Genomic DNA, 12,669 nt, shown 5'->3' with positions numbered 1-12,669 from the left:
GTAGACTAACGCCACCTGGCCTATGTTATTCCCCGGTCCGAGCTACCCCTATACCCCAAATTTCAGACTCGGTGCAGACCTAGTGTAGCCGAACAGACCGGCTTCGCTCGGGGGTCATAACTCCGAAACCGGAAGTGCCTATGTTACTCCCCGGTCCGAGCTACCCCTATACCCCAAATTTCAGACTCGGGGCAGACCTAGTGTAGCCGCCAACCCCGAACAGACAGACGGACAGACAGACAAACGACAGTCACAAATATATATATATATATATAGATATAGATATAGATATTGAGAGAGAGAGAGAGAGAGGGTTTAATATCCACTTCACACAAACTAATTTTGTTTAGTCTCTTATATTATTCTGTAGAATTCTATAGGAAATTACTTTGAAAAAACTCACAATAACAAATCTTGTTGTATTCTATAACAATCTATAGGAACTGACAAAATTCTACAAGTTATCTATAACACCAATCATGATCTAAAATACTGCTTCTTTACGTCCTGACAGATTTCTGGTCAATTTCAAATATGTTCAACTTATCAACATTGATACTTTTAATTCTCACCAGGTATTTTTATATACTTTATTTAACTTTCCACAAGTTGTAATCTTAACTTTCCACAAGTTGTAATCTTAACTTTCCACAAGTTGTAATCTTAACTTTCCACAAGTTGTAATCTTAACTTTCCACAAGTAATACTCGTAACATTCCATAAGTAATACTCGTAACATTCTATAAGTAATCCTCGTAACATTCCATAAGTAATACTTTTACCTTTCCCCAAGCAATACCTTTTAACAGTCTTTTCATTAAATGATCGACTAAATATCATTTATAGGAATTAAATTCCGATCAGGTAACCGTAGATATTGTATAACATTTCCACCAACTTTAAGATCACATGATATATTTCTATATATATAACAACACAACACATCCAAACTATTAGTCTTTCACAGATGGACACTTTCTGTTATAATACAATAAAATCATGTAAAAAACATTTTCTCAAACAAATTCAAACTAATAAGTCTTTCAGGGACACTTTCTGTATATAATAAAACCACCTAAAAAAACATTTCTCAAACACATTCACGTTATACAATTAAACTAGACTAAACATTTCTATGATTACATCCAGAAAACTGCACGTTTTTTACAATAAACTTTCCTGAATAACTAATAACGATTACCACCATTCTATGATCACATCCAGAAAACTACACTTCTTTTTAGAATAACAAAGAACGATTACAACCATTCTATAATCACATCAAACCAAAAACTAAAAACATTTCTCTAAACAACAAATCTCATTAAAACTTCAGTAAAAGACAAAGACATACATGCTAATAAATTTAACACCATTTTCAAAAATAGTAAATGCAGGTTAATCGTTCATCTAATCCGATATTGCACCTTATAACATGCTAGTAGTAGATATTTGTTTAATATATAAAACCTAGTAACAGGGGTCAGACCACTCTATATAAGTTTAACCTTGTATAGCTGATGATTTTGTTGTTAAATAGATAAACAGGTTTACACCCTAACAATATAAGATACTAGTGTATAATATAACTAATATATCATAGTTATCTATACACCTATGTTTAATAATACACAGTTTATTGTTCAATTGTTGCTGTCTATTATACCTATATATATACTATCAATACAGACTTGAATCAGTAATTCAATATCAATAACCCTAAGCCCTGTTTACACCGGATATATTTATTTTAGTAGTTGCAAGGGATTAAAGTCCCTCAAATGACCTTGCCCAATCAGTATGATGACATTAAGAGAGAGAGAGATAGGGGGGAGAGAGAGAGAGAGAGAGAGAGAGAGAGAGGGTTTAATATCCACTTCACACAAACTAATTTTGTTTAGTCTCTTTAGAGCGCTTGTGTGCAGGGTTCTTTAGCAGTGACATGATGACATTGAGAGAGAGAGAGAGCTCCACACAAACTAGGTTATTTCTGGACTAACAGAGAGAGAGAGAGAGAAAGAGAGAGAGAGAGAGAGCTTGTCTGTAGGGTTCTTTAGCAGTGGGTGGCAGAAAACCCGATAAAAAAAAAACCATGACGTTAGACAGATGACTCTACTCATTGGGGAAACAAAACCACACCACGATACTCAACAACAGACCTTATGATCTAAGGCACATAATTTAATCCAATCGGCCACCCAACTTTGATGTCAGTGTGGGGGGTTAGATGGCCGAATGGTTAGCATGCGCGCGCTGTATCATACTGTCTGTCATTGGGTCAACTGGTGGGGTTTCGATTCCCCGGTTGTACGTGACAAGGAGTAGGGTCGCCTGTCCAACCTCGTGGGTTTTCTCTGGGTCATCCAGTTTCCTCCTACTGCTAGAGACCCCAACGCGCAAGCGAATTATTGAAATAAAATTGAACCATGTGTTAGTCCCGAAATGACCTAGTTTGTGTCGAGTGGACGTTAAACCCCATTTCTCTCTCTCTCTTTTGAAGTCAGTGTGAACAGGGTCTAAACTAATGAGTATTCCATACTGACTGTACAGGTTGGTTGAAGAATACATCAAAACAAATATATTATATATAACAAAGGTAGGTTGAAAAAATACATCAGGACAGATATATAACAAGTTTGATGACCAATGAAGCCTAACCTGTTTTATTATCACATACAGAATTACTGTATATTTACTGTTTCTATTGTAATGTTCTCCAGGTAATAAGGTAGGTGTCTACAATAAGTACAGGTGATCTATCAATAAAACAACTATCACAGGTACAGGTGATGAAAAAACAACTACACAATAATATATTTATAATGCTTTACATATATATATATACTTTCTAACAAACATGTCTGTTATTGGCCTGCTCTGTTGATGGTAATTATAAATATGGTTCCTATCAGCTGTTGATGTTACCGGTAGTACCAATCAGCTGTTGATGGTAATATACCGGTAGTACCAATCAGCTGTTGATGGTAATGATAGTACCAATCAGCTGTTGATGGTAACGATAGTACCTATCAGTTGTTGATGGTTACGATAGTACCAATCAGCTGTTGATGGTAATATACCGGTAGTACCAATCAGTTGTTGATGGTAATATACCAGTAGTACCTATCAGTTGTTGATGGTAATATACCAGTAGTACCAATCAGTTGTTGATGTTAATATACCGGTAATACCAATCAGTTGTTGATGTTAATATACCGGTAGTACCTATCAGTTGTTGATGGTAATATACCAGTAGTACCAATCAGCTGTTAATGGTAACGATAGTACCAATCAGCTGTTGATGGTAACGGTAGTACTAATCAGCTGTTGATAGTAATGGCAGTACCAATCACCTGTTGATGGTAATATACCAATAGTACCTATCAGCTGTTGATGGTAATATAAGTAATGGTTTACACCTTTCTATAAGACTGTGTATTCAAATGTTTGTATTCCAATAATTTTACAAAGCTATTTGAACTAACGTCTTCGTATTTGTCTTCTGTAGGAAATATTTAATATATTAAAGATATATTATATAAGATTTAGATAAAGATGTGGCTGTTCTTGCTACAATAGTTCAAAAATAGATAATGCAAAATGAATACATTGAAAATTTCATTCAAATTACTTTATTTTGAGCGAAGATATTAGCCTTTGAAGGTTTGACAAGACGTGCGCATTAATTGCAACCACCGTACTGGTTGTTAGAAGCTTAGCATAGCCTGGCTTCACCATTATTTAGATTAAATCATTAAATGGCAGAATCTACTTAAAATCGGACCTATCCAATGACATCGAGACTTGATTATGGTCATGTTAATAAATTTCTAAATTAACAGGGTATATAACATTTAAGGCCTAAAGAGAGACCTGCAATAGGCAGATTTAGGTCTTGAATAATGTATGTTTAATTAAATCAAATCAACTAATATTCCAAAATAAAAAAAAAGATAAGAAAATTATGGTGATTTGATTGATTCACAATTTCTAGAAATCTGAAAATGATTAAAAGGACCCAATTTAAGTAGCTAAGTCTCTAAAACAATATCATCCAAATTCTTCAATATTGAAAACACGAATTATTTGTCAATTTAAATCAACATTGATGTTGTGATCTTACCGGGAAAATATGGGCTTCTGATATCCAATATTCAAGACAAAATAAACATTTTACCGTTGGTACACGAATCGTGTACCATAATGCGTTTCAGCGTCATTTGTAACAAGGGACTCTAAAAACGAGACTAGGCATATTTCACAAGTCATGTGAAATGGTGACGTCATATTCTTATTTGAAGAGCATGCACTATAAATACTATCGGTGTAGACTAGAAAAACAAGATCCTAGAGATTGCCATTTGCTCAAGACTTCTGGCGTATTTCGCTGAATGTAACTGATTAGAAATTACAGCAAAACAGAAACAATTGAATGTAAATCAGTTTATATACATTCATATTACATTATTATATGTGTTGCAACTTGCAACCCATTTGTGCCAATTTCTAGATCCCAAATATAAGCGACTTAGCTCCTTTAAACATACATTATGCAAGAGCTAAATCTGTCTATTGCAGGTTTCTCCTTAGGTCTGAAATGTTATCTAAATTATTAATTAGACATCAATTAACTTACCAAGACCATAATCAACTCTTGATGTCAACAGATGCTGAAGATTTTCTACAGACGTAAATACTATTGACAGTTGATGATTTAATTTAAAAATGGATAACCAAGACTTTGTTTATTATCTTACCAACAGTAGCAATGATATTCTAGGCTATAGTGTTCTTCTAATGGCGATAACTTGGCTCACAGTGAAGTAATTTGACTGAAATTGTCAACATATTCCCTTTTCATTATCTATTTTTGAAAGATGGGTTCCCGCGTACAAACTGGGTGATTTAATGGTATAAATGGACTAAAAACATATTCAAACTAATTAATTTGTCATAATTATGCTTCAAATCCTTCTCAAACATTGTAATTGCGAAGGAATGCCCTGCTATTAAAGTTCGATCAAACCAGGTCATGTTTACGTCACATCTTAGGAGTCAGAGGAGAATTCATTGCATACATAAGACGATGTTGTCTTTAATCGCTTACTATTTATTACAAATATCGAATCCTAATTAAATTCTCGGATTATCCACTACCCGCATCTTTTTCCGTCATTTTTATCTCAGAAAGTATTGTATGTCTAACTCTTCAAAAAGTTTATCAACTTGTACATCAAGCGCTCAATGTTCGCTTGTAACCTTTGACATCACGCGTGCAGAAGTTCCTAATCGTCGGGCTGTTGATTAGGGGAACCCTTACATTTTTGTCCTGTATACGCTCCATGAATGTTTTTTGGGGAATCCAGTATTTTTCTAGTAAGATTGGATATCTCTACTTTCCATATATACCAAAATTGCCATACTTTTATTGGAAATAACCAACCGATAAATACTTTTCTGGGAACCCATCTTTAAATATTAAAGTGAGAACTGTTAGCACTTCGTTATCTAATCTTATGCAACGCCCTCTTAAGTTGATCATATGCATGTCATCAAATCTTCAAATAACATTTGATTAATGACTTTTAAAATGTATTTGAATAGTAAAATATACCATAATATACCCCATAAAGTCTACTGTACAACAATGGAATGTGGTTTAACTAATTGTTCTGTCAACACGATACTTTGGTTATTTTGGGACTAACATGGTTAATGTATCATCAACACAATACTTTGGCCATTCTGAGACTAACATATGGTTAATGTATCATCAATACAATACTTGGTTATTTTGAGACTGACATATGGTTAATGTCTCATCAACACAATACTTGGTTATTTTAGGACTAACATATGGTTAATGTATCATCAACATGATACCTTTGGTTATTTCGGGACTAACATATGGTTAATGTCTCATTAACACAATACCTTGGTTATTTTGAGACTAACATATGGTTAATGTATCATCAACACAATACTTTGGCCATTCTGAGACTAACATATGGTTAATGTATCATCAATACAATACTTGGTTATTTTGAGACTGACATATGGTTAATGTCTCATCAACACAATACTTGGTTATTTTAGGACTAACATATGGTTAATGTATCATCAACATGATACCTTTGGTTATTTCGGGACTAACATATGGTTAATGTCTCATTAACACAATACCTTGGTTATTTTGAGACTAACATATGGTTAATGTCTCATTAACACAATACTTTGGCCATTTTGAGACTAACAAATGGTTAATGTTTCGTCAACACAATACTTGGTTATATTGAGACTAACATATGGTTAATGTCTCATCAACACTATACTTTGGTTATTTTGAGATTAACATATGGTTAATGTATCATCAACACAATACTTTGGTTATTTTGGGACTAACATATGGTTAATATCTCATCAACACAATACTTTGGTTATTTTGAGACTAACATATGGTTAATGTGTCATCAACACACTACTTTGGCCATTTTGGGACTAACATATGGTTAATATCTCATCAACACAATACTTTGGTTATTTTGAGACTAACATATGGTTAATGTGTCATCAACACACTACTTTGGCCATTTTAAGACTAACATATGGTTAATATCTTGTCAACACAATACTTGGTTATTTTGAGACTAACAATAATATTTCTTTCTTGATCCAATACCCACGCAGATGTATCAGCCTGTCCAGCTTTAGTCACCCTGCTAAGGGAGTGTAGCCGCCCCTCTTCACACATCCAATAATTTTATTTCTGTGATTACATGTGCAATTTAATTTAGGCAAAGTTTTTCCAAACAGCAACGTTTTCATCTACTACGCAATTTCCTTGTCAGTCCTATAGACACTCCCCACCCCCACCGAAGGCAAGTTTTTTTTTAATTAAAGGTCATTCCTCGAACAACATTTAATTATTCACAGCTTGCCTATTATTCTACACTAAAATATACTAAAATTGTTTATTTGTACATTATTTAGATGATCTGTTGGTTTCAATTCAATGAGAGAGAGATAGCAATAGGGTTTAACATCCACTCGACACAAACTAGGTCATTTCGGCACGAACACATGGTTCATTTTTATTTCAATAATTTGCTTGCATGTAGGGGTCTTTAGCAGTGGGAGGAAACAGGAGAAAACACCCGAGGTTGGACATGCGACCCTACTCCTTGTCGCGTACAACTGGGGTATCGAAACCACGCCAATTGACCCAATGACCCCCTCCCCCACCTACCTCTAATTCATCATATTAATTACTATTATTCATACTGAATAGAATTGAACCATGCATGGACATTTGAATCATTTTTCTACTGAAATCCCTGTTTTGAGATTCAAATTTCACAATATTATAGTTTATAAGCCATTTAAATTAGATAAAAATACAAAATCACATAACTATACATACTCATTTTTCTTTAGAAACATGTTTTATATGATGACATCAACAAAACAATCAGATGATATTCCAATCCTAAAACTCAATTTAACGTCACACTAAATGTATTTAATATACGTGTAAGGCCTATTTAACAATATACGTGTAAGGCCTATTTAACAATATATGTGTAAGGCCTATTTAACAATATACATGTAAGTCCTGTTTAACAATATATGTGTAAGTTCTCCAAATAGATAGTCTAAACAACACAATCACGGAATGGTTTTCTAATTATCATTTAACGGAATGTTCACATGGATGATTCCTTCATTTACTATTGGATCACTCCAATAATCTTCTGTTAACAAAAATAAATTTCAAAGAATCTACGAGTCATTTTCATTTTTCGGAAAACATAAAATTTTACAACGGCTTATCCACGATAGAATGTACTGATTATTTAATATCAACAGCAGATAATTTCCTGGCTTCCATTCAAATGGACTAAAAATAAGCCAATCAAAAGATTTCAGCAAAAACGTATGTGGCGCTGTTTTGATTTAAATACACTCATTGTATCTGTGTCACTCCTGAACGGAACTCAATCATTTTTGGACTAATATTTCCATTAGAGATTGGACTTTTACAATATTATAGTTTGCAAATGGATTCCAATCACTGAACTGAATACTCGAAACTTTAACTTTAACTACCAGTATGAAACATTTAAACATAAATAACGCAATCTTTATACAGAAGGTAATCTATATTCTCACCAGGTATTTTCTTTTATGTCCCATTATTCCACTAACTTTTTTCTCTTCAGACAATCTTTGATCTGTAATCTTACTAATGATTTTATTTGCCAAAGTTAACGAGACTCTTTTCACGGTGTCGTTATTAACGAGAGTTTTAGTGACAGGAAGTAATTAGTCAGATGATTGATTGGTTTAGTTCTATAGGAATCAATCGATCCCATTAGAGACGAAATCAATAAATACTGTATTTTGATTGGTTATTACAACAATGTTTATTGTGTATCGTTAAATGCATTCAATGAGAAAGAGATTGGGTTTAATGTCAATTCAAAACAAACTAGGTCATTTTGGGACTAACATATGACACCATTTATTATTGAGGCCTATGTTTCAGGATCAGACAGACTGTGTGGTCAGACAGACTTTAGGACGATCTGAATGGAATGAAACACATTTCAAGCATGGATCTTTATCAAAAGGACAAATTTGTATATGTTGTTGGGGAAGACCCAATGTTTTTGTTAAAATATATTTTCCTAGTATGGATCTTTGCTTCTGTTAAGTTTCAGCCATGTAACTATGACAATATTATTAGCCCACTAACACTGGTAAGCTGATACTGTTGACTTATGAACCTGGAACTTTTAGTAATGACAATTTTTGTCATTAAATCATATAAGTGGTCAGTATTCTAAACCAATGTTTAGTATGTATAGAAAGTGGTTAGATCATTAATTAGCAGGTGTGTAACTAGCTGTAAAAGATGTCACTACTGGCGTAAAAGTGTGACAATTTATAACACCCATTACTATTGAATACACAAACCTGGGGCCTGTTTCACGAAATTTTAACTAAGATAAAATCCAAATTTTAGTAATTTGATTGGATAATATTAGACTGATTGTAGTGCTTAGCCAATCAAAATTGAAGTATCTACTAAAATTGGATTTTATCTTTAGTTAAAATTTCGTGAAACAGGACCCTGGACTATAGTGGTGTATATCATTCAATAGTCACAGTTTTAACACCTTTGTGACAAAACACCTACTTAAAGGTCACCGGAAAAGGTTCATAAATTTTTTAAATACTGCAAGTAATTATGTTAACATATCCTTTCCAGAAGTATAACCCAAACCCGAATCTCAATATTACCTGCAACAGGTAAATTTCAAAATTAGTAATTTCCGCCATTCTCCGTGGGTAGTTGTAACTTTCTGTAAATAAACAATCTGTGACGTCATTTTAGTCCTTGCTCATATTCTAGTCTATATTTCTATGTGCAGAAGGACTAAAATGACGTCACGGATTGCTTATTGACGGAAAGTTACGATTACCCACGGAGAACAGCGGAAATTACTAATGTTGAAATTTACCTGTTGCAGGTAATATTGACATTCAAGTTCGGGTTATACTTATGGAAAGGATATGTTGACATAATTACTTGCATTATTTAAAACAAAAAATGATGCTTTTCCGGTGACCTTTAATTAACTACTGCCTGATTAGGCTACTAACATTATGTATATAAACTGACGACATTTATCTATTAGTGTCGTATGTTTTCATTTATAACAGTTATTTGTTGTTTAGTCAACAATAACAATGTTACAGTGCTAGAGAGATGATTATGGACTTTTCACATGAATAAATTTCTAATTAGTAATTTATATCACATTTGCGGCCAAAAGAAAGATCTGCAATAGGCAGATTTATTTCTTGCCTAATGCTTGTAAAAGTATTGATAATTCTATCCCATAGAATGTGGTGCACAATGTTTCAATGATATCAATTTTATAGGTTTAATTGACTGTCCGAGCATCTTCTGTCTTGGGTAAGCAATTATCTATAAGCTTTCTTTGTCAAGGGCAACAAATGCACAATACCAAACAATTGAAAAATTTTGTTTTGTTTTTAAATTGATCTTTTAGAGGCATTTAATAACTGGATAGAGCAATAAACTATAACAAATACTTATGGAAGAACAATTACTGATTTATTTAAGCAATGTTTCGAAGAGTATTCGCTTGAAAACGTTGAGAGAATACTCTTCGAAAAGTTGCCTAAATAAATCAGTAATTGTTCTTCCATTAGTATGTGTTATAGTTTATTGTTTTGAAATTCTTACCCGTAGACTGCTTTAAGAGTGAGTGCAAGAATTTGGGATGGAACAGATGGATAATGGTGACGAGTGACGACAATATATTTCCATATAAAATATATAAGTGATCTACGGTACTTACTTTGGGCGTTTAGCACCACTGTAGCCAAGTTCTTGCATATTAAAATAAGACTTATGGTTGATTCCTTGATGAGGTGATGATTGTACAGAATCTGGTATAAAGATAGGACTGTCATGGTAACTTGCATCTGATGATGGCATAGAGACGATATGGTTTTGAGGAGTGTTTGGAGAGTTTACAACATTAGCACTCATATTGATATCAAATTCTACTTCATAAAACTGTGATCTACAATGAAAAGAAATTTGTGTTTACAGCAATCTAATAAATTCAACTATAATAAAACACTTGTATGTTGTATAATAATTTGGGCCTGTGATGTGTGCCTTATGTTCAGGCTTGATATAAGTTGAATGATAATTTTTGCCTGACAAAGTCTGTGACCGATGCCCTAGACTTTTATGTCCAGACTTGCTTGTGAATCTTTTTCCTGTTTTAAAGGAGTTAAATTACTTTGATTTAGGCCAATATAAACTACAGAATTGAGTTGAAGGCCAATATAAACTACTGAATTGGGTTGATAAAATGTGTTATTTATAAATGATAAGTTAAGATCTATATTATTAAAGTTAAAGTCAGATTGTTTAGGTCTACATTATAAGTTTATTCTTCTAAAATTTTTAGTTTAAATTTTGGCTTGTTTCATGAGTGGAACACAAAACTGGCTTTATCTAGAAATGTAAATTTTCAATGAAGGCAGATTATCATTACCGGTACATAAAACAAATCAACATGCAAAATGCAATAAAATCAACAATTTCATTTTTTGACTGTAAGGATGTTCCGTCATTTTAAAATAATTACTACAGCTAAAAATGCGCTTTCATTTTTGTTTGCCATCAGTATGGTAAATACTGTGCCCCCCCCCCCCCAAAAAAAAATGCACTATTTGTCTACTTCCTTTACGAAATGAATAGGCCTACCTAAAAAGTCAAGGGAAAGGGCCTCACATTTGAGACTATTTTGAAGTTTGAACTCAGAACATAAAGTATATGGGCAAGTATGTCAAATAAAAGAAATCCGTAAAAATAAATAATTTTATTTCATCGGCGATGACTCGGATGAGACGATAAAAATAAAACCGTTAATTTTATTAGATTGGGAAGTCAAACTCAAGGTGTCTCATCAAATGGGAAGTCAAATCGAAGTTTCCATGACAGAAGAGAAAGCGCTTGAGTCTGAGTGTTTCTTTTTCAAATATTTATTTTACCTTAGACGATCAGAAAGTCTTTATTGTTTTGGTTTTATTGACAAATGAAATAAACATTTGCTAAAAGTAAAAGTGGCCATATTGTTTCTATGTGACAACATCCGGTTGGTTTAGCGAGAGTAGCTCCCCTTTCCATAAAAATCAAAAGGTCCATGGCATTGGTCTCAGCATGCGAATGTTCCGAGTTCCGAGTGAGGTTCAAAGTTAAGCACATTATATATAGTTCTGTGATCAGACCAGTGCTTAGATTTTCACTAAATAGCCCCCCCCCCCCCCCGACCCCATCCCAGGAAATTTAATAACTTGGCCTACAAGTTGTACACGTAAAAGCCATTTATAAAAGTGTTGAAACTACACAGATTTTCCTCTTTTTTTTTCAAATTTTGCAAAAATAAATAATTTTGCATAATTTTGGTCTGTTTTTACTGTTTTATGTTGAACTTGATTAACGGTTCTCTAGTCGGAAGAGAACAGTTGAACGTTAAAACCCATCTCGTTTCAATAACGGTTCTTCGATTTTTGTTGTTTGTATTTTATGTCGTTTATTCAACTTGGAGCCTGATGAATTTGGATGGGCGGGACGGGGGCGAAACAGAATTGCGCGTTTAGAAGCCACCTGGGATTCACTAGAGGTCAACTTCCAAAAAGGTCGAGCCACTAACCCGCAAAAACATTCTCATGCTGAACATTTTTTTTTTATCTTTTTATTGGCAAGACTATTGTTTTTGCAATTGTACTTGCCCAATTATTGTGCCCCCCCCCTCCCCTCGCTCCCCCAGTCTCCTGCGCCTATATATTCATGTCTGTTCTCTGTGGAACAGTAGCTGTAGATGAATTAATTCTTTAAACGATATCAACAAGTGGAGCAAGTATTCACAATATATACCTGAGAATCGAGATAGACCGAATGTGTTACGAAATGGCGTTATTAAATAACAGAAAAGTTATTTTTTAAAAGTTTTTTTTTTAAAGCTAGTTGGGGGGGGGGGTAATAGTATAGAATTTTTTTTTTATAAAATAACTCGGGTAGCCTAAAATTACCGATACTACGACCCCCAACGTAAACAT

The 12,669-nt window shown here is 33.6% G+C and overlaps 1 protein-coding gene across 3 annotated transcripts in view; it reads right to left on the bottom strand.

The window, feature by feature from the left end:
• Positions 1-11,694, bottom strand: part of LOC126831562 (coiled-coil domain-containing protein 186) — a 32,538-nt gene extending 20,844 nt beyond the window's left edge. Inside the window, exons 1-2 of one of the 3 annotated variants that reach the window (XM_050562130.2) lie at positions 11,602-11,694; positions 10,392-10,619 (exon numbers count right to left, since the gene is read on the bottom strand). In XM_050562130.2, coding sequence (XP_050418087.2) covers positions 10,392-10,585 — 194 coding nt within the window. In that variant the 5' untranslated portion in view covers positions 10,586-10,619; positions 11,602-11,694. Of the gene's footprint in view, positions 1-1,354; positions 1,488-10,391; positions 10,620-11,601 lie in introns of those variants that run through there. The other 2 variants (XM_050562132.2, XM_050562131.2) reach the window with 2 other exon arrangements.
• Between the last annotated feature and the right edge of the window lie 975 nt (positions 11,695-12,669).

Source organism: Patella vulgata, chromosome 9, assembly GCF_932274485.2.
Source record: "Patella vulgata chromosome 9, xgPatVulg1.2, whole genome shotgun sequence".
Lineage (NCBI taxonomy): Eukaryota > Metazoa > Mollusca > Gastropoda > Patellidae > Patella > Patella vulgata.
The sequence above is the reverse complement of the archived record's forward strand: the minus strand, read 5'-3'. Positions and strand labels throughout refer to the sequence as shown.